The sequence below is a fragment of the Rattus norvegicus genome, chromosome 4 (assembly GCF_036323735.1).
Source record: "Rattus norvegicus strain BN/NHsdMcwi chromosome 4, GRCr8, whole genome shotgun sequence".
NCBI lineage: Eukaryota > Metazoa > Chordata > Mammalia > Rodentia > Muridae > Rattus > Rattus norvegicus.
In genome coordinates this window covers 152656858-152683130 of record NC_086022.1, presented here as the reverse complement: position 1 = coordinate 152683130, position 26273 = coordinate 152656858, and the positions used below count along the sequence as shown (strand labels likewise).

General features: G+C 46.0%; 1 protein-coding gene and 1 long non-coding RNA gene across 22 annotated transcripts; one reads left to right on the top strand and one right to left on the bottom strand.

The window, feature by feature from the left end:
- Window positions 1–631: 631 nt before the first annotated feature.
- Window positions 632–26194, bottom strand: Zfp637 (zinc finger protein 637). 19 transcript variants are annotated; one of them, XR_010065678.1, is made up of 6 exons: window positions 25659–26179; window positions 5333–5533; window positions 3141–3280; window positions 1980–2109; window positions 1415–1566; window positions 632–971 (listed from the first exon to the last, which is right to left on the bottom strand). XR_010065678.1 is itself a non-coding variant. In XM_063286320.1 (5 exons), the coding sequence occupies exons 1-5, from the start codon at window positions 25682–25684 to the stop codon at window positions 1539–1541; spliced, it is 525 nt and encodes a 174-aa protein (XP_063142390.1). In that variant the 5' UTR covers window positions 25685–26177; the 3' UTR covers window positions 632–1538. The 19 variants fall into 19 exon arrangements, 17 of the variants coding, with proteins under 17 accessions (XP_063142390.1, XP_063142387.1, XP_063142383.1 ...); XR_010065677.1 differs by having other exon boundaries at window positions 1372–1566; window positions 25659–26177; XM_063286320.1 differs by having other exon boundaries at window positions 632–1566; window positions 25659–26177.
- On the top strand, window positions 12617–22555 carry LOC120102374 (uncharacterized). 3 transcript variants are annotated; one of them, XR_005503847.2, is made up of 3 exons: window positions 12617–12925; window positions 20775–20849; window positions 22244–22555. It is a non-coding gene; the product is annotated as an uncharacterized LOC120102374 (long non-coding RNA). The 3 variants fall into 3 exon arrangements; XR_010066260.1 differs by lacking the exon at window positions 12617–12925 and adding an exon at window positions 12960–18603; XR_005503845.1 differs by lacking the exon at window positions 12617–12925 and adding an exon at window positions 12960–18603 and having other exon boundaries at window positions 20775–22555.
- Window positions 26195–26273: the final 79 nt, after the last annotated feature.

Here is a 26273-nt window from a genome sequence, read left to right as displayed (position 1 = left end):
GGATCAGTTCCCAGACAACTCTGTCCTTTCTGCCCAGGTTTCCTAATCTCCAGACTGCTGTTTCCAAAGGAGTTACGTTAAGAGTGAAGGCCACTGCGTTCCTCAGGGAGTTTGGACTTCCCCTAAGGGAAACATTCAAGTACACGAGTCTTAGAAAACAGCTAGCTCTAATTAGAAGTGTAGCACTGAAGCAAATCTCCACATGCACTCTGAACTTTTGCAAGCTTGCAAGGGAAACTTGTTTTGTAAGGCTGGGGCTTCCGCCATGGATACTGGTGACTTGTTACATTGCTAGGATGATTTACTAGTTAGGCTCAATAAAGAGATTACTCAATAAACAGATTTACCCCCTGGATTCCACTCAGTGGCCATAAATGCAGATGGAACTGAGTATGTATAGAAGGAAAGGGCCTTGGGAATGAAGACTTTTTTTTCATTGTGAGCTTGATCTTTAGTGACTGAGCCATCTCTTTGGCCCAGGAGATAATTTTTTAAAAAGACTTATGGTATTGACTATAACTCTAAAATCCCTATCTGCTATACTAAGTAAAAGGTTAGTTGTAACAGGAGAGGTTAATGAGTATGCCTCGGGAAATTATATCAAAATGAAGAAATTATGAAAAATACCTGATAATGATAAACAGGACATTTATTTTTCATATTCATTTGGGGGAAAGGGAGAAAAGTCAGTCTGCCCTATTAAATGCTGGTCCTTCTGAAAGAACTTCCACTTACCCTACGACACTGGATAAAATTCTTGATTACAGAGGATTCTGTACTCTTAATTTGTAAGAAGAACTGCCTTTGAAGAGAGTGCTTACAGAGTGAGCCGTTGTGAGCAGCTTCGTTGGTGCACAGCCAGGCTCCCTCTCTGAGTGAAACTTTTTCCACATTGGCCACAGAGGTAGGGTGTCTCTCCCGTGTGGATTTTTCCATGCAGAATACAATTCCCCCTGGTGTGGAAGCTCTTCCTGCAGTGGGAACACGCATAGGGCTTCAGACCCGTGTGAACTCTGATGTGAACAATTAAGCTTCCTTTCTGACTGAAAGCTTTTCCACACTGGTCACATCTATAGGGCTTCTCACCACTGTGGACTCTTCGGTGAACAGCAAGGTTACTCTGATTCCTGAAGCTTCTCTGGCAAATGGCACATTCGTAGGGTTTCTGTCCAGTGTGGAGTCTCTCATGGACAGCTAGACTGCCTCGCTGACTAAAGCTTTTCCCACACTCTTTGCACTGATAGGGCTTCTCTCCCGTGTGTATTCGCTGATGTGTGACTAGATTGCCTTTGGCCCTGAAGCTTTTTCCACACTGGGTGCACTCAAAGGGCTTCTGACCAGTGTGGATTCTCTCGTGCAATGTTAGACTACCTTTCTGACGGAAAGACTTCCCACACTCCTGGCAATCATAGACCTTCTGTCTCACTCCAGGTGAGTCTTCCTGGAGTGCCTTAGAATCTGGGGACTTTTGTTCCAGCTTCTCTCTTCTGAAAGAACTCTGGAAATCCCAGCTTGAGGATCCTGTGGCCTCTGAAGAATCATACTTGTGGGCTTCTGTCATCACATCTGGTAAAACGAGAGGGAAGTCATGTAAGATGCACCAATACGCTGAGTGAGAAGAACAGGGAGAGAGAAACACAATCCTTAGCGGGCTTCTGTGCCAGGCGTTAGCCTGCGAACTCTGTATAACTGAGTCTTGACCATCCTGAGATTGCATAGATAAGAAACTAAGAACATGGGGAGATCACCTAACCATTAATCTAGGATTCAAATATTAGCATGCTCCATAGCTAGGCCTTCAAATTTAATGTGGCCTCTCAAATTCTTGGGACGTAGATAGTATTATTACTATTAATTTTTTTGGAGGAGGTGCTTGGGGCTGGGTCTTCTGGAAGAACAGCCAGTGCTACCCGCTAAGTCATCTATCTCTCCAGCCCTCACAAGATCATTTCATAAGCCCCCCAAAAAAAGAGGCTCACAGGCCAGGTGGTGGTGGTTTACATCTTTGGGTCCAGTGCTCAGGAGGTAGGGGCAGGCAGGTCTCTGTGAGTTCAGGGTCAGCCTGGTCTACAAAGTGAGTTCCAGAATAGCCAGGGGTACAGAGAAAGCCTGGTCCAAAAAGATAATAAAACAAAACAAACAAAGGGCTCATGAAATTAAGGGAACTATATAGAGAATCACACAGAACCTTTTACCTAAGTTTTTTTTTTTTCCTTTTTTTCCGGGGCTGGGTACGGAACCCAGGACCTTACCCAGGACCTTGCGCTTCCTAGGCAAGCGCTCTACCACTGAGCCAAATCCCCAACCCCGCTTTTACCTAAGTTTTAGCTGACTCCCAAACAGGTGTAGAGTCAGGATAGGAAGGGACTAAAGCTTAAAAGCACTGCGTTCAAACAAGCATAAAGCCAAGCAAAGGAGAGACGGATCCCAGTGAGAAGCCACAAGGCTTACCCGGCACTGGCTTCATCACAGTCACCCTACCCCAGTCTGCTCCCTTATAGACGTTTATGATCTCAGAAAATATTTGGTATAATTTCAGATATTTTCCGTCCATGCCTTGAATTCTTACAAGATGCAGCTTACTGTCTGTTCCATTGCACAGATGAAAAGCCTGAAGCTTCAGGAACTTCTTTAGTATTGCAAACAGGACTGGGATTCCTTCTTCTAAAACCCATGTTATTCCCTGCGCATTAAGCTACAGAAGCACTGAACAAGCATATACATTCTCTCTCTTCCTTGTTTCCCTATCTTTCTCATACTCAGTGTTAGAGCAGAGAGCTCTCCTTCAGTCAGAGACGACCTCGAGATCTCCTCCACATCAAATTGCTTTTCTTTTTTCTTTTCCCCCAAGACAGGGTTTCTTTATATAGCCCCAGCTGTGCTAGAACTCAATCTACAGAACAGGCTAACTCAAGAGATCCACCTGCCTCTGCCTCATAAGTGCAGGGATTAAAGGCATGCACCACCATCGTCCTGCCTCAAACTGTTTTCTTGCTTGGTTTTTGACTCTCCCTTCCAATTCCCTTCCAATTCAGCCTGCAGGCTTTTCCTGCGACCGGAAGAACAGTGAGCTTCACCAAATGACTGCATCTTCTTAGAGGGACTCTGAAGTCATCCCAGCAAGCAGCTGGTGCACTCACTGAAAAATGCTACATTCTGCGCGTATCTTCCATGACAGTCCAGCAGAGTGGCTGTCGGAAACCCAAACATGTCCGCTCCTGCTCGATGACTTTGGTCACCGCCTCTTCGTATGATGCTTCCATGGGCTGGGCTGGAGTACCTGAGGGACAGGAAAGCTAGATAAACCAAACCAAAAGCCAAAACAGTAAGGGGCAGAGCTGAGAGTTGAGATCAGTCTGGAGTGTAAACACAGGAAACCCGACTAACTGAGGTAATGTCACCGCAGAGTGGGCCAAAGATAACAGGACTGATGGAGCAGAAACGGATCTAGGAACAAAGAAGTGGAGGAAATCGGACGGCAGAGAAGCAGGAGTTTCTACTGTTAGTCCCCAGGAAAGGGCCACTTCTGTTTGTATTTGGTCTTGACATGAAAGTGGGGTCCTCTAGTTCCCAGGCAACTGCTGATTTTATTTGAGCCTAAGAAGTCAGCACTTCAGCCCTCCTGACCCGTGTTATGAAGGAATAGCATCAGGCCTCCTTTCCAGTTCCCCTGAAGTTACAGGGACCTAACAAAGGCGGTCTTGTTACCTTCTGGCAATTCTTAGTAGACTCTAAACCCAAACCATCACTTTTTCCCCCCTCTGTGGATTGCTTATTTAAGGATCAAATTCCTGAATTTACACTGTATTTAGGAAGTGGTACAGTATAATCTTTGTTCCAGTATGGCCAATCAAAATGCTGGACTCCGAGTTTAATGAATTAGCAATCTGATGGTACACTTTTCTATTTTATTAACCAAGAGGTGAACCCGTCTATCCATTCAGTTATAAATCCTAATGACAAGAAATCTTTTGGGGGCTGGGGATTTAGCTCAGTGGTAGAGCGCTTACCTAGGAAGCACAAGGCCCTGGGTTCGGTCCCCAGCTCCGAAAAAAAAGAACAAAAAAAAAAAAAAAAAAAAAAAAAAAAGAAATCTTTGAAGGATTCACTTCCAACTTGGAACACAGGGGTCCCTTGTCATGCTCCAAATGCATTCAGTTTGAAGTAAAGATATATTTTTTTCTTTTTTTTTGGAGCTGGGGACCGAACCCAGGGCCTTGTGCTTGCTAGGCAAGTGCTCTACCACTGAGCTAAATCCCCAACCCCAAGATATTTTTGATTAAAAATAAAACCAACGGGTTGGGGATTTAGCTCAGTGGTAGAGCGCTTGCCTAGCAACCGCAAGGCCCTGGGTTCGGTCCCCAGCTCCGGGAAAAAAAATAAATAAATAAAATAAAACCAACAACCCCTCCCCAGCCCCTCTTGCACATCCACAAAGAAAAGCACATGGTACCTCCTGGGGTTGGACTTTTGTCTCTGGAGTGTCTAGAGAACATGGTTAAGTCAAAATAAGTGAGCACAGTATGTACCTGAACCTCTCTACCTGCTAAGAGGTAGCCAGCTGTGTCTCCAGATCTCCCTGATTAATAACAGGGCAACTGACAACAGGAGATTGTCAAGACAGAGCAATCAAATTCCTGAGGACATTGGAAGAGAGTGGTTTCATAGCACAAACCGCTGCTTTTTCCTATCAGAAATGTTATCACGGCTCAGAATTCGGTTCTGACAGACTTGGATTTTTGTCTTATTTCTCTCGGTGATTGACCTGGAGCAAAACAGCCTAACAGCCCCGACTCCAGTTACTTCACTTAGTAAACAAGTTAACACTCTCTCATTAGACAGCTCTCAGAAGAACAGATGACCAGAAAGTGAGGGATCTCTTACATTTGAGACACGCCCTACACATCCAAGACCTAAAATGGTGCTTTTTCAGGAGAGAGGGGCTGGAGGAAAAACATGGTGATCTGTAGGGTTTGGCAGAAATCTAAGGAGGTATTAGGAGCTTTTGGGTGAGGATGAATTACCCCCCACGCTGAACGCCACTCCCTCTTAGCTCCCTAGGCGCGGACTTTGCATTTCCAGGCCTAGCTGGACATTCCTGTGGCCCCTCCCACGCTCGCGGGGCTCCAGTCCCCAGGACCCCGACATCGCAGCAAGGCCCTTCCGCAGCAGACCGCGGCCCACCCGCTCTCCGACCAGCGCATCCTTGTCTGCGGCTGGCGATTTTGGCCCGGGCGGCCGGCCTGGTCTGCTCGCGTGCCCTGGCCGGAGCGGCAGGCTCAAGATACAGCCCCCTCTCTCGGGCGACAGACCCGGCCTCAGCCTCACTCACCGCAGCGGCGCGCGCCCGCAGACAGACAAAGCCGGCGTCGAGCCCGTAGCAGCCGCTGCAATGCTGCGCGTCGCCGGACCACAACTCCCAGGAGCCTGCGCGTGCCTTGAGGCACTATGGGAAGCGTCGCCGCGGTGCCGCGGCAGAAACCAAGATCGCTGGCCGGGCGCTGGCTGGTTCTGGTTGGAGGGGAGCGCCGTCCTGTGGAGGAGCGGTAGTTAAAGCTTAGGGAAGCTTGTGGCGTTAAACTACAGAAGACTCAGGGTTCTCTGTAGGGCTCAGAAGCCGGGAGCAAGTATTTTGGACAAAGAATCAGGAGCACTCTCTGGTCTGAGTAATAAGTTTTTTTCACCCAAAAGATGGAGAAGGCACTGTAGTGCTTCGGAGTTTAGGTACTACCCGGACAGTTGCGCGACCCAGGGCGGGGATCTCACTTGTGGGGAGCCCTGGACCGACAGCTCCAGGACCCCACAGGGCACCTACGCGGGCTCGGAAGACTTTCGAGCCAAGGGAACTAACTCGAGGAAACAGTATTCCCTGAGTTGACACTTAACATTTCCTTCTTAACTGACGAAGTGTGACCCAAGGGTTGAGATTTGAACCCTCTAAAAGTTACCGAGAAGATGGGAGAGTAGCCCTCTTCCAAGGAGCTGCTAGAGCTCCAGCAGTTGGGTAGCTCAGTCCTTGGCTCTGGAAAGGGCGTGGATGCTATTGAACATCCATAAAATAAAAGCTCTCTTAAAATGCCGTAAACGTCCATCGACTGCACTTATGTATATGCATTTCTAATAGACTTTCTTATATTTTCGGTTTAACGGCTGAGCCATCTCTCCAGCCCTTAATAGCTTTTCTATTAGGACACTAGTCTCACCCTGGAGCCCTGAGTGCGCCTCCTCCAGACTCCTCCCTTAGTGGACTTAGTTATCTATCCTATTGAATGAAAGAGACCATAAGAAATGTGTCCCCTTGCAGTTCCCTTGTTCTTTCCCCAGAATTACCAATGTCAGACTGGACGAAACATTTGACTTCACAGGATATCTCTGTTCTGTGAGACCAGATGTGGGATTAGGACAAATTTCAGATCTTGCCAAGGAAATAGTTGAGAAAGCTTTGGTAGGAAGAGGGGGCCGTCAGGGGAGACAATAAATCACATTTCCTTCATAAATCTGCAAAGCTTCTCTTAAACAGCCTTGGGGATATGGGTACACTTATATTTTGAAAAAACTGATCCCATTTTGTTTAGTGTGTGTGGATGTGAGGGATGCCTTGCTAAACTTGTGGAGGCCAAAGAATCATTGGTATGAGTGGGCCTGCCCCTTCCTACAGGGGATAGAACTCAGGTCATCGGACTTGACAGCAGGCATTATTAACTACACACCATCTTACAGATTCATTTGATAGAGTGACTAGGATTGGGTTTGAAAGATTAGAGTCCCCAGACATACAGTCTTTGCCCAGATCTTAAATGGGGTGTAGTCCTCAGCTATCACTTGCATCTTAACATGTGCATCAGGAAGGGGGTGCTGAGTGAGGGCTCGAGGGGAGTTCTATTAGTGCAGATTCAAATGCTTGTTAAAGACATCCTCACCCCTGGCACTTTACATCACTTGGGGAAGGAATGACAATTCAGAAAGTGAGAGTTATGACAGTCTCACTATTTGGATGAATAAACTGTTCAATGAACTCCTATTGTAAGACCCTCTCCACACGGATCAAATGTGTAATATAAAGCACAGAGCCATCAAAGCCCCACAAGAACAACTGAATCAATGGGATTATAATCTTAGCGTAGGAAAGGGTTTGTGCAGCCATGATAACGAGGACAAAAGTAGGCAAGGAAAAGATTAAAAGTCAACATTCTTTGTGGCCAACACCACCAAAGGAAGACAACACAAGACAAAGCTGGGGGGGAGGGGACCCTAGTGACAGGCACCATGTAAGTCAATAAGACAAAGAAATAATATGCTAATAGAAATGTGGCCAACAACTGCAACACGCACCAAAAGTAAATTTAAAAAAAAATACAGAGACTCAACTATTAAAGAGACAGCAGACTGAAACAAAGAAAAATACTCCCCAGTTACTAAATGGCGTCTGTAAAGGGGATAGGGATGCTTACACTTCACTCTGGGTGTGTGAAGTGTCCTAGAAAGGATTGATGACATGGGTGATGAAGGGGACTTGCCCAGAGTCACAAAAACCAGAATCTGTTGAGAAACACTGCAGGAGGCTGTGGTCATGTTTCTAGAGAGAAGACACAGCTGAGGGGGGCTGGAGGTCCTTTATCATGGTTGGGGGAGGGGCTTCTTGGTCTTAAAATATTGCTCTCAGTTCTTTCATTTTCAGTTATACATTCCTGCTGGGTGTTTAAGAACAGAAAGGTGGGGCTGGAGAGATGGCTCAGTGGTTAAGAGCACTGGCTGCTCTTCCAGAGGTCCTGAGTTCAATTCCCAGCAACCACATGGTGGCTCCCAACCATCTGTAATGAGATCTGATGCCCTCTTCTGGTGTATCTGAAGACAGTGGCAGTGTACTTATATATAATAAATAAATAAATCTGTTAAAAAAAAAAAAGAACAGAAAGGTGGTAGCCCCAAACGAGGTTTTCTTTCCTTTCCTTTTCTTTTTTTTTTTCGCAGCTGGGGACCGAACCCAGGGCCTTGCGCTTGCTAGGCAAGCACTCTACCACTGAGCTAAATCCCCAACCCCTCCTTTTCTTTTTTAAGAAAGATGTGTGTGTGCATGCGCGCACGCTTGTGTGTGTATGCATGCATGTATGTATGTATGTGAGTGCTCTGTCTTTATGCACACCAGAAGAAGACATCAGATAGATGCCATGAGCCACCATGTGGTTGCTGGGAATTGAACTCAGGACCTCTGGAAGAGCAGCCAGTGCTCTAAACTACTGAGCCATTTCTCCAGCCCCTAGTTTCTTTTCTTTTTTTCTGTCAAGATAAACTGATACTCCTTAGAAAGTTTTCTCTTACTCTTAGGGGCCTTTCAGGAGTCCCCTGGCTCTTCATTTTTATGTAAAAAAAAGAAAAAGACATGTGTGTGAGTGTTTTGCCTGCCTGTCTGTGCACCACATGCCTGTTTGGTGCCCACATGGTCAGAAGAGTAATAAAATGATAAAAACCAGTCCCAATGTTGTTAGGACTTATTACAAGGAATTAAAAGCCTGATAAACAGCAAAAATACAAGTACACATCTCGATAAATTTGATAAACTTTGTTTGTTAGGTCACATTTTGTAATGTTGCTTGGCGTAGATCAGAGCTTAAGAGAAGCACGTTTTACAGAGAGGACTGGTTTTAGTTTATACCAGTGTACTTATCATCTTTGGAATGTTAACAACCTTTACACATGCTTTTCTTTATTAAGTGGCAGAATAACTAACATTTATAAACATTTTAATACAATTGAATCCAAATTATGCTTATGACATAATGTAACAAACTTAAGATTTTCTGTCTGATGACTGTCCACCTGATAGGAATCACCTAGGAGACAAGTCTCCAGACATACCATTTGAGAGAATTTTTAGGTCGGGTTAGCCTCTTGGCATGCCTTTGAGGAAGCATCTTTTTTTTTTTTAAGTTGAATATGTCTTTTTTCCCCCTTTTTTTATTGGATAGTTTTATATTTTTATTTCAAATGTTATCCCCTTTCCTGGTTTCCCATCTATAAACCTCCTATCCCATCCCCCCCTCCCTGCTTCTATGAGGGTGCTCCCTCACCCACTAACCCTTTCCTGCCTCCCCGCCCTGACATTCTGCTACACTGGGGCATTGAGCCTTAGCAGGACCAAGGGTTTCTCCTCCCATTGATGCCCGACAAGGCCATCCTGTGCTACACATGCAGCCAGAGCCATGGGTCTGTCCATGTGTACTCTTTGGATGGTGGTTTAGTTCCTGGGAGCTCTGGTTGGTTGGCATTGTTGTTCTTATAGGGTTGCAAGCCCCTTCAGCTCCTTCGATCCTTTCTCTAACTCCTCCAGTGGGGACCATGTTCTCAGGTCAATGGTTAGCTGTGAGCATCCACCTCTGTATTTGTCAGGCTCTGGCAGGGCCTCTTAGGAGACAGCTATATCAGGCTGCTGTCAGCGTGCACTTCTCAGCATAAGTAATATTGTCTGGGTTTGGTGGCTGTATGTATATGGCTGGATCCCCAGGTGGGGCAGGCTCTGGATGGGGGATCATCTTTATTAGGTTCACTGAGGTAGGAGGACAGACTCTGAAAGTGGGTGCCACCATTCTTTGGCTTGGACACTGGACTGGAAACAGATAAAGTGTTGCTGAGCAGTATCAGTTATCAGCTTTGCTTCCTGACTGCGGATGCACTGTGACCAACTGCTCCTCTGCCATGGTTTCCCTGCTGTGATGAACTCTATCTCAAAACTGTCAGCTAAAACATGTCCTTATTTTCTTTAAAAAAATTTTTATCTATGCAGTGGTAGTGTCTACCTTTAATGCCAGCACTTGGGAGGCAGAGGCAGGTAGACTGTTCGTTCAGGGCCAGCCTGGTCTACAGAAGTGAGTTCCAGGACAGTCAAGGTTATAAAGAAAACCCTGTCTCAAAAAACCAAGGTGGGGGGAGGTATGTGGGTGTTCCGATTGTGTGCATGTCTGTTTACCACGTATGTACCTAGTGCCTGAGGAGGTCAGAAGGGTGTTGGATCCTCCGGAACTGGAATTACATATGGCCATGACCTACCACGTGGGTGTTGAGAACTGAACCTGGGTAAGCCAGTATCCTAACCACTGAGACATCTATCTAGTCCCCTAACCACCGAGACATCTATCTAGTCCCCTGTCTTTTCCTTAAGTTGTGTTTGTTGGGGTGTTTATCACAGCAATGTAAGACTATGACAACCTGTCTCGGGATAGTTAAAGCGTAAGGGTTTGTTTGACAGAGGTATGCAAACTCTGTGATCTTGAACAACACAACAAGCAGAGAAAACACACAAAGGACCAAAAATATTTATAAGTTTGGCTACAAAAGGCATCTTGCACTTTAAAACTTTGGGAGAGATAGTGATAATTTTTTGGAGAGACAAAGGAGAGAGCAGGGAGAAGGGGAGGGACAAGAGGGAGGAGAGGGAGGAGAGGGAGGAGAGGGAAGAAAGGGAAAGAAGTTAAGTTTAGCAATGTTGCACATTCTAAAGGCTGTGACAGATCAGATCAACCTGTACAGTGGTCTCAAGGCTGTCATGGAGGTGGAGAGGCCAGTCTTCCTGGCCTAGGGGTATATGTAGTTTAAGGATTTTTAAAAAAATATTTATTTTATGTATACGAGTACACTGTAGCTGTCTTCAGACACCAGAAGAGGACATTGGATCCCATTACATGGTTGTGAGTCACCATGTGGTTGCTAGGAATTGAACTCAGGACCTCTGTAAGAGCAGACAGTGCTCTCAACCACTGAGCCATCTTTCCAGTGCCCCCCCCCCCCCCAAGACAGGGTATCATTGGTATCACTGGATGTTTTGGAATTCACTCTGTAGACCAAGCTGTCTTTGAACTCATGGAGAGCTGCCTGCCTCTGCCTCCCAAGTACTGGGATTAAAGGCATGTACCATCACTTTTTAAGGATCTGTCTTTGAGATTATATCCCAGGAGCAAGCTGGAATAGAGGGTGAGCCTACACAGGTGTGACCCCCAAAAGAAGGCTCCTGCTGTTGGTGCTAGACCCCTGTCCACTTGGAAGGAGCCTGAGGCAGTACCATAGTGAGGTGTCTCCCGAGGAAAGGAGGCCTCCCTACGTGCAAAAGCTAAACTCACTTCATCCGAGAGCCATCTGTGGTGGTGGAAGCAGAATGTCTGGTAGGGCTGAGAAGCCTGGCTTGAGAAGGGCCTCACAGCTCAAAAGGGCACAGACTGAGCGGTTGTGAGAAGTGGGGAGACTCACTGTTCTGGAGAATCGAAAGCATGGCCACCCGAAAGTTTCTTGGATCACAACATTTGGTTGGGAAGAAGTGGTGTATGTAGTATCTTAGTCAGCATTTCTATTCCTGCACAAAACATCATGGCCAAGAAGCAAGTTGGGGAGGAAAGGGTTTATTTAGCTTACACTTCCACATTGATGTTCATCACCAAAGGAAGCCAGGACTGGAACCCACACAGGACAGGAGGCAGGAGCTGATGCAGAGGCCATGCTTACTAGATTGCTTCCCCTGGCTTGCTCAGCTACTTTCTCATAGAGCCCAGGACCACCAGCCCAGGGGTGGCACCACCCACAGGGGCTGGGTCCTCCCACTGATCATTAATTTCTTTTTTTTTTTTTGGTTCTTTTTTTTCGGAGCTGGGGACCGAACCGAGGGCCTTGCGCTTCCTAGGCAAGCCTGATCATTAATTTCGAAAATGCTTTACAGCTGGATCTCATGGAGGCATTTCCTCAAGGGAGGCTCCTTTCTCTGTGAGAACTCCAGCCTGTGTCAAGTTGACACACAAAACCAGCCAGTACAGAGGGGCACACAAACACAGGTCATATTAGGATACCCCACCCAGAAGTTGCTGCAAGTGCTGGAGAGAGAAATGAAGACAGAGGAGAGAGAAAGGCGAGTCTTTACAAGCAGGACAGGGAATAGAGGCCAAGGGAGACTAGGAGAGAGGTCTCACATGCTGCTCACTGAGGGGTCCCGAGTTGGGAGAAAAGGAAGAGGAGATGTTAAGTCCCCCCGTATTGCAAGATGTAGCCTGTAAGGGTTGCTGATAACCATTGCTGGCCAGCATTGCCTTTCCTGAGGGCAGCCGTCACAGGCAGTGACTGTGCGGTGTGACCCTGACGTGGCTGTGAGGTTTTTCCCTTTCTACAACGCAGTTTGGGAGAGAAGACCCCCTCTGCTCCACCTACTCATTACGTTCGGGCTCAGTGGATTTTAACCCTGGGAGGGTCCAGGGGTAAAAGGGAGGCCATTGCCAGCGTCCTGGTTGGCTTCTAGTAGTTAGCTCTGATGAGGTGGTGCATGGGGAACTGGGAGAGGTGAGGAGGAATCTCCTGTGTGTCTCGTGGGTGAGAATGCAGAGGAAGTTCGAAGGAGAAGTTGTCCCGCAGTGGGAACATGGCCCCACCATCTCATGAATGGATGTCACATATTGAGAACGCACAGAGAATGGTACCCTTATTTGTGATGGTGGGCCTGTCAGGTCCCTCAGAAAAAGAAACCCCAGTTTTAAAAGCCTTAGCCATCTCTTGCATTGCCTCAGCCCAAACTAGAAAAGCTCAAGGTTGGAAGTAGTGAGCGCATGGGCCCATCCTTCAGAACAGCAGTAACAGTGCAGTCCCCATGGTCTCCCAGTTTGTCTAGGGGCTTTAGAGGAATCCCGTCATGGCAGTGGCAGGCTGTGAGTGACGCTCTGCACACTTATCCAGTCCTACCTCCACACCTATAGGGTTCACAGTCTGGCCCCTTTATTGGATGTGGTTTAGAGACCTTGTATGATGTGATATCCAGGTTCTTTGGGCCACAGCACTGAGAAAAACGAGGTAAAGCAGTAGCAAAACTGTAGCTTTGTTAATAGTGAAAGTAAAAGCAGAGAGAGCAGCCGAGAGAACATGGCGGCGGATGTTAAGATTCCTCTCTGCACATCTACAGGTTGTTATGATTATTCTTAAGGGATGGATGTGTACAGGGCTTTGTATGTCTAGATGAGCAAATTATATCTTATTTAAGTGGGTAATTATATCTTATCAATTGGACAAAAAAAGAAAGTAAAAGCAGGGAGTTTCTGAAATGTACGAGTGGGCGGGGCAAACATGCAGCTCAAGACTCCCCTGTTTCCCAGTCCAGGGGCATTTCACAAAGGTCAGGGGATGGGAGGGGTCCTCTGTACCGTCAGACCTTTCTTTCTGATGTAGGCGATGGATAGGTCATGATACTGTCGCTGCACTGGCACCATCTCCAGATCGTCTGTTACAGGAATGAGATGTAGTCTGTGTAACCCTTAAGTGGTTTGTGATGTACCAGAGGTTACCTTGGGATAGCCTTTTCATCCATGTATCTTCTTCACTTGCCTGTCTCTAGGGAACCCCCTTAGTGGGTTTTACTTTTCAATTGTGGCCATTTGGTTACTTGTTAACTATTTTGGTTGGAGGAGGTTTATACAAGGGCCTAAATCAGTTGCAGGACACCAGCGTTAGCCTTCCTGTGGTGGGAAGTTATGTGCACCTGACTTTACCTGTCTGTCTCTGTCTCCTCTCAGTCTGAGGAAGGGTGTTTCTCTGGCTCTGATGGAATGGTAGTGGAGGGAAGGAGAGGGAGTCCTGGCACCAGGGAGGCAGAGAGAGCTAAACTGTTTCTTTCCATTGGCACCCTGATGACCATCAGCCCCACAGAGGCACATGACAGAAGGACACAAGGAAGAGTGGTTGGGTGTGTGTTTATGTGTGTGTGTGTGTGTGTGTGTGTGTATGTGTGTGTTTATGTGTGTGTATATGTGTGTGTTTATGTGTATATGTTTATGTGTGTGTGTTTATGTGTGTGTGTGTTTATGTGTGTGTGTGCACGCATGTGCATTTCATGCTTCCCACTTATCCACCTGTGGGAGGGAGCCTGGGAGGGGACAATAGAGGGAGGATTGGAGACCCTTTTCTTCTCTCAAGGAAATGAGCAGGAAGCAAGGGGATTACAGGGTTGAGGCATGGCAGAGACATAAAAGTCTGGATATCAAACCCCTCCCAAAGTTTAAGCCAACGGGGTGCTTTTAACAATTTTGGGGTATGGCATTTTTGGCTTCAGTTACCAGAAAAGAGAGGCAGAAATAACACATAAGACAAGCAAAAATGAGATGAGGCATATCTGGGCTGTAGAATGTGGCCACTTGTCTTTTTCCTTGAGGGTGTCTCCTTTTATTTCCCATATGGGCCACCCCATGCCGTTTAAAATGCCATAGGGAAGGCTGTTGAGGCAGGAAGTTGAACTAATTTACCCAGAACATGAAAAAAAACAAAGAAAATGTACTGAAATACACTCAGGGGGCGGGGCCAGTCTCCAGAGAGGCTGCTCAGCTGAGACAGGTGGCTTCTGTTAAAGTAGTTGGAAGGAGAGTGGTTGGGTTTTACCTTGTGTGCCTTGAACATGGGGTTTACATCTGGGTAGAGACTGAAATATAGCTTGGCCATTTGTTTCAGTGTCACATGTCTGTGTCAGACATCAGAAGTCACTAAAAACCAGACTCATGTAGCTATCTATGTTAAAGTATTGGGAAATTGATTTATTTTTGACCTTGGGCTCTACAATTTTGATTTGATGTTTTGAAATATGTGTCAAAGGTCCTAAAAATGCATTCTGTGAATGGAGTGACTATTCTAGAAGCTTCTGTGGGCTGGCCAGCTTAGGGAAAGAGGAGCCTCCCTTCCTGTCATCCTTCTTGTCCTGGAAGAGTTTATGAGAACAGTTTCCAACCTGCCTCAGGGCTGCGTTTATTTCCTCACAGAAGAGCAGGCTCATAGCCTGGGGGCAGCTAAGCCCCCTCCCCCCAGCAATGACCTCACATTCCACATCTCACATCTTTCTTACATCACAGAGGCCAGGGCTCAGGAGAGAGGTGACTTTCTCAGGCCCTCATGCTCAGTGACCACCTAGAGCTGCTGGGCTCATCTGAGAAGGAGAACGTATACTTTGGTGAAATTCTCTGGAAAGGCTCATGAACCCTTGGCCAGGGCCATGGCAGTGTCTTTTTGTTTTTTTGTTTTTTGGAGACAAAGTTTTTCTGTGTATCCCTGGCTGCCCTGGAATTCTCTCTGTAGACCAGTCTGGCCTCGAACTCATAGATCCACCTGCCTCGGCCTTCTGAGTGCTGGGATTAAAGCATGGGCCACCACTGCCCAGATCATGCCATGTCTTTTGACCCATTCCCTATTTCTTGGGGCTGGAAATCATGTAAACAAGTCTGGTTCTCCGAAGTCACCGCTCCGTTCCTTCACACAGAAGTGTATTGAGTTTGAGTTTGTGGTACCTGATTTGGTAACTCAGGACGATGTTTTTCCTGCATGAGCCTTAGGTGGCCATCACTGATCGCCTCCCCAGAACTATCTGAATCAAAAGCTATGGTTAAGCTTCAGCCATATTTTCACTCTTGCTATGTGGTTCTGCCCTCTAACGAGCCATGGTCTTCTCTCCTGCTGGAGCAGCAAATAAAGGTAGTAGAAGTGTGGGAAGCGGTAATGACTGAATGTCGTCCTTGTTTGTATCTTTTCCCAGGGCTATGGGACAGACTGCCATTTCTTGTTTGGCGTTATCATTCAGACCTGACTATCCTGGTTGGCGTCACTAAGCTTGAAAGGCTGCAGTTAGGACCCTTTCAAGATGTACTTGGGGGTGTTGCTTGACTTACAGATGGGAAATGATCTTTGTTAGTGTCATTCTCTTAAAATGAGAATGGTGTGGTGCAGGGCTCTGAACGTCTGTCACCCATTTTGTAGGAAGGCCTCTTACGAATGGCCAGAAGTAAAGTGTGATTGAAATTTGGATGTGGACAATGTAGCTTTTCAGATTCTGTTAAATGCCAGTTTCTCCATACTTGACACTTCAGTTCCGACCCTTGGATTCGGAATTTTCTCTGACAATCTCAAGATAGCTCTGTGTGGGACTGTGGATTCATGAATTGTAGAAGAGGGATTGGAGGACCTTGAGCTAGGTGGCCGAATTCTTTTTGTTATACAAGGTCTGGTTAAGCCTCCAAATAATTAGCACGGTTGCCACTATTTGAATATGTTCCTCAAGGTTCAGATGTTGGAAAATTTGGTGGCATTTGAAGTTGAGGCCCTTGGGAGGTAGCTTAGTTTCTTTTCTAGTTTGGTAATAGAACACCAGGACCAGTCAGGATTTGGTGGTATGTTCCTTTAATCCTAACACTCACAGGTAGAAGCAGGCTGACCTCCGAGATCTAGGCCAGCCTGGTTTATAGAGCAAGTTTCAGGACAGCCAGAATTTCACAGAGAAATCCTGCCAAAACAGCAAAAACGAAAACAAAAAACAACAAAAAAAATTAGAACACCCCCGCAAACAAAACCAATTAATAAACCAACAAGCCAATCAATTAACCAAACTGCCAACCAACCAACCAGTCAACCAGCCAGCCGGTCAGCCAGCCAGCCAACCAACTAAACAAACAAAAACCCCACTACTACCAAAAGCAGCTTGGGAAAGCAAGAGTTTAATTTCTCTTATTACTTATAGTTCATCATGTGACAGATTGGCAGGAACTTAAGGCAGGAACCAGGGGCAGGAACTCTGGATGCAAAGGCCATGGAGGAATGCTGGTTCCTGGCTTGCTTAGCCTGCTTTCTAATACCATCCAGGACCACTATTATCACTCAGGGGTGGCACCACCCCTATGGGATAGGCCCATCGACATCAATCATCAATTGAGAAAATGTACCACAGGCTTTTCTACAGGTCAGTCTGGTAAGAACATGTTCTCAACTAAGAGTCCGTTTTCCAGAATAACTCTCCCCTGTGTCAAGTTGCCATAAAAACTGGCTGGCAGATGAGGTAAATGAGATTAAATGAGGTCATGAGGGTGGGACTTCATGATGACTCCAGTGACTGCATAAGAGGAAGAGAGATCTCAGTGAGCATGCTTGAAGCAGGTGATGTTATGGTGCAGCGAGAAGCCAATCACCAGGTGTTAGTTCCATGCCTTTTAAACATCCCACCCTCCAGAAGCCACAAGGCAAATCCATCTCTAGACTTTGTAAATTACTTGTTCTTATTATAGCAGCAGGAAATAATAGAGACCACAGTTTTCTCGGAGAATCCTTTGGTAAAGAGGTTATTTAAGATATAGTTGTTTAACTTTTTTTTAGAATTATTTATTTTATGTATAGGGATACACTGTAGTTGTCTTCAGACACACCAGAAGAGGTCATCAGACCCCACTACAGATGGTTGCGAGCCACCCTGTGGTTGCTGGGAATTGAACTCACACACTCTGGAAGAGCAGTGCTCTTAACCACTGAGCCATCTCTCCAGCCCCAGTTGTTTAACGTTTTTGAAAGAATTTTTAAAATGATTATAGGCTTACCAAAGGTTTGCAAAGCAACACAAAAATTTATGCCTTTTGCTTCTTCTAATAGTACACACTTACAGAATTGTAACATAAAGGACATTGTTACAACATGCCAGACTAATATTTAAGCATAAGTTTCTGGCTATTTAAATTTAATTAGTTTTTTAATGTGGTTGATTTTATGTTCCAAGATTCAACTCAGAGCCTCACACTTCATACAGTTCTCGTGTCTCCTTAATTTCTTCCAATTTGCATTTATGAAATTTAATGGCGATGGTAGTAATAATGTTGAAGTATACGGTCACTCTATAAGGGCATACAATGACCTGCTTCCTTTCTCTTCTTTTTGTCCTCATGTTTCCTTACCAAACAAGACTTAGATTAACTTTATTTTCATTTGTTTTTACTGAAGTAAGAAACAGGCAATGATTTTTATTTCTGAAATAGGCAGAAAGCAACGACAGTCATTTCAAAGGTTTTATGGCAGCCTCATCTGTGTTTCAGAATAGTTGGTGCCTTTCTTGGGATGTAGAGATCACAGCCATAATAGTCACACAGCTGATTTTATGGTTAATACATAATCTGAAATTTAACCCAGGGCGGCTTTTGGAAGTAGCTGGGGGAGGTTGGGGGCGAGTGGCGTTATGCTCTTTGTCTCCTGTTGTGCGGCTTCAGCTGCTCCTGCTTCCACTCTTCAGAGGTATTTCTACCCAGGTAGAACATTTTTGGGTTTCCCTTCACAAGCTTGCCACTTCCTGGGGCTCCCAAGAGAGCCAACTTCTGACACTCTGTGTAGGCGATCTCTGAATTGAGGTGCAGGTCGCTCTTGGTGCCCATAGTTGACCTCGCTGTTCTGTATTTGGGCTTCTGTGTGCGCTCAGGTCCGAGTCTGTATGTGGTACACGGTAATTTCCAGACTTCTTAGAGATTTGCTTGCTTCACCTAGGGGCTTCCCTAACAAGTGTTCAGGAGGCGGAAATTTTTCCCAAGCCCAGAAGCCTTTTTGCCCTTACAGCAGCAGGGGGCGCTGTGGGCACACACAAGACCAACTCTACCGCGGCCGTGGTCATGAGGCAAGAGTGTGATCCCAGGCCCTTGAGTTTGGATTTTTAACTCCAACCTGGAGCAAAGATTATAAAAGAAGAAAGATGGAACTTTCTTTGTCCCTTTTCTTTGGCTATCTGTTACCTTCGTAGGACAACCCGGCTGAGAGGAGGAAGAATTCACTGGAAGGTGGCTCTTTCCCACTTGAAGAGGGGAGGTAATTACCATCCTACTTTAACCGACAGAAACTTCCTTGCTGGGCCAATAACTCCAGCTGGACCTGGTATCTAAGTTCTTAGTGATGCTAAACTGGCTTTTCCTTTGGGTCTCAGAATGGTAGTCAACCAATTTAGGGCTCTTTCACTCCGGTGATGAATTAGGCATGTTGGGCTAAACTTTTATGGTTGCCCTTCACTTATTCTTTGGGTGGATTCTGTCAGGGGAGTTCCAGGTTCCATAGAGTGCCTACCTGGTGCCCGGGGACGACTGCTTCCTTCCTGGGCCTTGGTGTCTTCAGGCTTCTGTTGATCTGCCTATTTCCCTCACGTTTGCAACCTCTGGGGCTTTCACAGAGGGCTGGGAAAGGTTCTGGAATGGCGTCCTTCCCCCCCCCCCCGAGTCCCTGGGTGATATGGGCAGAGATGTGCTGTGGCAAGAACAGCGTGGGCACTTCTAAACCTCCAGGGAAGATGGTCTTGAGGACTCCCGTGATGATGTCACACACCCCAGTTCCAGCACTGTCTAGGTCTTCAGTGGTGCCCAGCTTCCCAGTCACCTTGAACTTAGGGTTATACCCCTATGCTTTGCTTGTGGAGAGAGGATTGCTGTAAGGGTCCTCTGTTTTTTCTGCTTCCTACCGCCCCTTTGTCCTCCATCTCCCGTGACTGATGGCACATGTCTTACTCCTAGACAGTCTTTACACCTTCATGATGGAGCTTGGGTGTGTGCGGCAGCAGACCTGCCAGACTCTGTCCAAGTAGTTGTGGGAAGAGGCTTTCCAGTCAGTTCTTCCTCCCTCATCTACAGGGCCTCCCACAGAGACATCAGAGATGGAGATACTTTCACACTCGGAAACTCAGACAGGGAGACACTTCCAGAGACACAGATACACAAAGAGACAGATATGTAACGGTGATACAAATAGGCAGAGCTGTATTCATACAAGCATATCAGCAGAGAACATGGATGCACATAGAAGCACATAGGCATACACAAGACATACAGATATGAATACCAGATGGAGACACACTCCCTCCAACAAGGCCACGCCTCCTCCAATAAGGCCACACCCAAATAAGACCACGCCTCCCCAACAAGGCCATGCCCTTCCCACAAGGCCACGCCCCTCTGAGGCCACGCCTCCTCTAATAATGCCACACTTCATAAGAGTGCCATTCCCTATGGCCAAGCATTCCAACACATAAATGTATGGGAGCCAAACCTATTCAAACCACAGCAGATGGGCACACAGAGAGGTGTACATTGATGCACACAAAGAGATGGTGATACATGCAGGTGAACTTTAAGAGACAGAGATTCACATAGGAGTAGTAACATGCAGAGAGACACAGACACGGGGACACATGGCACACATATTTGTTTACAGATGGAGGCTTGCACAGATATATAGACAGACATGCCTATGAGACACAAACAGACATACATACAAAGTTAGAAAGATAAAGACACCCTTGGCTTCTCATGCCACATACGTGCACAGGATAATGGACAGACCAACCTTTTGATCTTTCTGTCATTATCTTTTCAAGTCTTTGGTTTCACACCTGAGAGCAGGGTTTGGAATGAGAAGCTGTGAATGATGCCACTTTGTCTTTTGTTCTGTAAAGACACTCTTTACAGAGTGCCACAGCTCGTGTCTTGTGACGCTGGGATCTAGCTGCTCTTCTTTGGGATAGTTTTGTATTAGAACTGCGTCTGATGTTTGCACATGTTGTCCTTTACTGCCCAGACCCCAGGTCTGACATGGGGCTGTCCGAGTCCAGGCACCATGGCTTTATGACCTTCTGTGGGTCACACCTACTTTGTGTGGGATCTTGACTTGTTCTTTTCATGTCTGTAAGTGCTTGAAATGTCCAGAGAGGAGCAGGGCACCCCTATTTCTGCATTCCCTGATTTCCTAGTGAGTGGTAAGGTTTTAAAGGACAGTAGCCCCACAGCTTTTTATAGCACTGTAAATATCGTTTGGTCTCAGCCCTGACCTTTCTCCCTGACACTGGCAATTTGATGTGGGGTCCAGGAAGCCTGATCTTACTGACCCTCTGTGGGGCTCTTGTTACATGTAACTCCCTCTGCCAGCCCCTCACCTCCCATTTTATCTCGAGCATTCTTGCTACAGGACTGCTAATCTGAATTACGATGGCATTACAGCACAGTCTCTACGAGGCAGCAGCATCCAGACACGTGCTTCCCACTAAGGGCCGGAGAAACCACAGCAGGAGGATGGTAGGCGCTGGCTTGCAGTTAGGTGGGAGTGAAGTTGAGTCTCGTCAGTGCTTCTGATTTTCCTCGCCATGTTTTCAGAGTTAGCAGCATCTAGTGCTTGACCATATTGGTGCATGAGCTTGCCCTCTCCTACGCTGCTGCACGTTGCTACTCATATCACTCTTCCTCACACGTATATGGCTAAAGCATGGTTATAGGTTTCTCAGTAGCAGGGAACACCGCCCGTTTGCAGAACACCTCTTGTACCAGCACAGCTCACATAACTGAGGATACATAGACTTATTTTCCCCTTCCTTCCTCCACTTGCCCTTTTGGATCCCCTCACCCTGATATTAGCACAGTGTTCTCAAGATCCCTAATGCTGCCACCCTTTAACACAGTTTATCATGCTGTTATGACCCCCACCCATATGAATTGTAATGAAAATATTTTTTGGGGACAGAGGTTTGCCAAAGGGGTTGCAACCCACGGGTTGAGAACTGCTGTACTAGTAAGCTATGGAATGAAGACGTTTTTGTCATTTATTTGGTGAGTTTTGTGACTCCTGTGAATTTATTTATTTTTCTTCTGTATTTTCTGGACCCGGGGCCAGAGTTCCAATCGAAGCATCACAAAACTCCAAGGGATGCGACTCAAATTTGGTGGGTGCTGAGCCGAATAACATTATAATAATGTTCCAGCAGGTGGCAGCAAAGAGCCAGGAAATTGAGTTGCCTTGTAATCACCGGGCTGCATCACTGAGTCCTGGGTGGCCTGCCCTCGGCACTATGGATTTACAATAGTCATTACTGCCGTACATCCAGCCTCACATTTCTTTGTGCCTATTAGGTTGTCCCCAGAGAGCAAGGGCTCAGGGTGCAGGAGTCTCCCTTCCAGCCCAGTTAATTGGGGCCCAGGATTCGGGCCAGGGGTCCTTGAACTACTGCCAGAAAACCAGATCCAGCTTATGCTGGGCAGCAAGATCAGAAATGATTTTTAGGTTAAAAAAATTAATTTAAAAACATCTATTTAGTTTAAATTTATGCCTGTGTGTTTTCCCAGAGGTCGAAAGAGGGCATCTGATTCCCTGGAACTGAACTTACAGGCGGTTGCGAGCAGATTGACGTGGGTGCGGGAAGCCACCTCGAGCCTTCTGCAAAAGCAGTAACTGCTGTTAATTGCCTTGTCCCTCAGCTTTCATGTGATTGAAAATAGTCAGTCACATTTTGTGACAGCTGAAAATGAGACAAAAATCAAGTTTCCGTGTTTATAAATAAAGTTTTATTTCACCACATTTGTGCTCACTTATTTTCCAGTTACCTTTGCTGCATCTAACCTACAATGGCAAGGCTGAGAAATCCTGTCGGACGTTGTATGAGTGAAAAGCATAAAGCTCTCTCTCCTGCTCTTTACAGAAATATGGTGCAAATCTCCGGATCAGTTGCCGAGGACTTCTGTGGACTCCCAACGGTTAAGCTGGTTTTGGAGAGAACTAAGGGTTGCTGGTGCTGTGGGGCCCTGAGAAACCTGGGAGATGTCAGTGATGGATCCTCTCTCAGTTCTATCTAGAGAGCATCGCTAGGGATGCTGGGTTCTGTCAGGCAGGGGTCTGGCTCCAGGAATTGTGGCTGTTTCCAAGGATGTGTTCTTGCTCAAATTCCCCAAGGGTCTTGGTTCATGTACTAACTTTGACCCTGGAATTAAAAGAATGCTTTCGACCTCTCAAACTCCTCTAGTGACAAGTTGAGCATCTCTTAATGTCTTAGCTCTGTCTAAAATTCCTGCTGAGCCGACATTGCTGCAAACGTTACATAATGTCTTTGTGTATAGAAATGTCACGTGGTATTTCACAAACATGCAACATTTTATATGTTGACTTAAAAAAAATCCCAGCTGATTGAAAATTTTGTAAGGGAAATAAATACTTTATGGCATTCTGGATAACAGGGTTCACTGTATTCTGAAAACCTGTGCTTGCAACCCCAAGGCAGGGGTCCAAGTTCTCCATGGAAGCATTCCAAACAGACCAACTCAGGGGAAGGCGCTTCCATAGCGGGATCCTTGATTTCCTGTACTGTGTTCTGTTGGACCTCCAGAGCAACTGATAACATTTTCACTTATTAGGAGCTTTGAGAGCTTTTCTTTTTAAAAGAGCTCTGGAACCCAACCTTCTCCCCTCCTTCTGCTGATGTTTATCTAAAGACACCGCCACATTGTTGCTCCTGAAGATTACTGAAGAGCTTCTAGGCAGCCCTGATGGTGCTTGCTTCCTCCAGCTGCAGACTTCAGACCAGGACTGGGACGGTCGCCCCTGTACCTACAAGTCTATGCTTCCTTCTCCTTTGCCCAGGATCCTGCGAGGTCTTAGACTCACGGCAAGCAGAGGCTGGAGACCTTTCAGTGGTCCACACTACATCCACCTCTCTCTGACCTCTGATGCGTGTATGTCCCTCTTATTCCTGTGTGATCCCAGTGGCCTGCTGGAGGGCCAGTGTGCTAGGGCACACTGTCGGTGCTAGTCGGGGTCACCGCTCTTAGATTTTTCTCTTTCAATCCTTTCCTCAGATGTAGTTTTTGTCTAGGGGCCAATATCCACCATCAGTGATATTACAACTTGTCCTTTACCCTCCCCACCACTACCCTGGGCTGCTCTGTTTCTTAGGTTCTGACATTTATCCCCACTGTCAGGACTGTTCAGTTCACAAATCACCTATCCCAAGGGGCTTACGGCAATGTCTGTCATGCGCCAGGCGCTCAGCACTTATTTACTGAGTGAACTGTCAAGTGACTTCTTAAGAGGTGAGACGCAAATTAGCAAGTTATCTCAAAAAAGGCTAGCCATTATTTTTTAAAAATGAAAATGTATTTTTATTTACTTGTGCTTATTTTTAGAATTTAATTTTTGAGGATGTCCTACGTGGGTGTTGTATTTACATTACTCATCCTCTCTCTGCTCCTCCAACTCTTCCTGTGTTTCCCTCACAGTTTTTCAAATTCAAGACGTCTTATTTCTTATTCTTTATTACTCACCCCCCCCCCCAACACTAACACAGTCTGCCAAATGCATTTAGTGTCACTGGTTTATGTGTGTGTTTAGGACTGACCACTTGGGACTGGATAATCTATCAGGGGCCTCGTTCTTGGAAAAATCATTCTCTGTCTCCCCAGACTTTAGTTGGCTATAGCTCTTCGTCTAAAGGGTGTTGTGAGATTTCCCTATCCATAGTGACATGTTCACTAGGTTGTCTCATGTAAGTCTTGTTTACTTAGGTGATCACAGTTTTGAGATTTTATAGGTACAGATTCCCAATCATGAATAAAAGACACTATCTTACAGCAGATGTTCAGGTCCTCTGGTTCTTATACACCCATTCCCTATCTTTCTGGGATGTTCCCTGAACCTTAGGTGTATGGGTTGTGCTATAGAAGAATCAGTTGGTGTTGGGCACTCCAGTCTATGTTTTGACCACCGTGGCTTTCTGTAATGACGTCTGTATGCTACAAGAAGCTTCTTCGATGAGGGGCCAGGGTCACATTTGCATGTGGGTGTAAGGATAAGTATTTTGAATGTAGTTAGGAATTATATTGGTTTAGGAGAGCATCGGTATAGATTCCCCTCTAAGACGCATGAACTCACCAGCCACAAGCCAATGGTTGGCTGAGTTACAGGACCAGTCATGGTTTCCCTCTTGTCAAGTGGGTCTTACATCCAGTTAGATGGTTGTTGGTTGTCCTCAGAATATAAGGACTGCCCTTGGGGACCTCTGGCCATGGTGGTCACTGCTGTGGTTTGCAGGCTTTGGGGTTGGGTAGGACGAGCCATTGCTTTTCTCTCTTGGCAGCTTCTTCTGGTACTTTCTGGTGCTACGAGATCTAGTCCTCAAGGAGGAGGCTTCCTGATTAGACCCAGCTTGAGTCCTCTAAGTCCCGAGTTGGAAGCTTGTGGCGTTCTCTGCAATAATAGCATCTGAATGTCAAGTTCTGGAAGGCAACCGAGGGCAGTGGCAAAGGCCCAGACTGTCTTGAGAGTCTCTTTGACTCCACTGGCCAACAACTTGAAGGGAAGTTTCTCATGCCTGGCGCTGGGACTTTTGCTACATAGTCTATGGTTCTTGGGGGAACCATTATCACCCCAAGTGGAATAACTTATTCAGACTATACACATATGTCCATGTGTGTTCACACATTATACATATAAATGTATAATGCATATATTATACATTTATATGTATATATTTTAAGTAAGCTTAAAATAATGTTTTGGGTGGCTTTTTCAGGCTGGTTTTTTTTTTTTTTTTGAATTACTGACCAGCACCCTTAAGTTGGGATATTTAAGTGGGCTCATTCAATGTTTTTGTTTTGTTTTTCTCAGTATAACAAGCTAAGAATCACTTGGCAGGGTTGTGTTGGAAAGTCACTTATGAAACAAACCTGGAAACTCTGTAAGTGCCACCTGTCTTGAGTGTAGCTATAATTAAATTACAGTAAAGACTCTGATCTTCAAGCCTGGGAAACTGTTGGCAAGATGATGTGGATAGCTTCAAGAACTGGGTTAAAGCCTGCAGTACTTTGCATTGGTTTATTTCATTAAAACCAGCCTACTTCAGCCTGACAACCATGACCAGCATACTATTTTGGCCTATTTCATATAATTTGGCACACCAAATGGAAGTAATATTATTTTCTATGTGACAGTATATGCACACATAGCGTGGATGGTTGGAATAGAAAAATTTGTTGTGAATTTGAATGCTTACTTTAATACTACATACTCAAATCATGCCTATAGTCTATGGCTTACCTGTGGTTAGTAAATATCATCCCACTTACATGTGCGTGGGAGCGGCAATGCCCATTAGCTTCTCCTTAGAAACACCGGGAAGATGAAACAGAATTAACTGTGAAACGACATTCTGGCAGGGTCAGGGGATTTTCAAGATGGCGAGGATGTTCAAGATGGGTCTATTGTCGAGTTTGTCCAGAGGATGGACACAGCTGCTGCCGCCGCCGAGACACTTCCTGGCAGTGTACAGTCGTCTCCCGTCTTGCTAAATCATCACATTTGGCACGAACTCCAGAGGACTAGCAGGCCTCTCAGTCTCTTTCAATTAAATTCGACCATGCCACCCTTCCTGCCAACCTGCTGTTAATTTGCCCCTCCCCCACTGCCTCATTTTTAGTGGCTTCCCATTTCCTTCAGGATCAGCTCCAGGAAACTCATGCCCTGGCACCAGCATTCCTGAGGTTGTTTCTTCCCTTCATTTATCCTTTGTTCTAGTCTTGGTCCTGGTATGAGCGCAGCTTTCCACACCAGGAGACCACTGTGTTCTGGGGTTCCAGAGTTAGAGGGCCAGGTGCATCTTGGGAAACTGCCTTATCCTTGGCGTTCTAGGGTTCTACGTGTTTATCTCCTTCCACTTCAGTTGAAGTGGTGACGATCAGGAA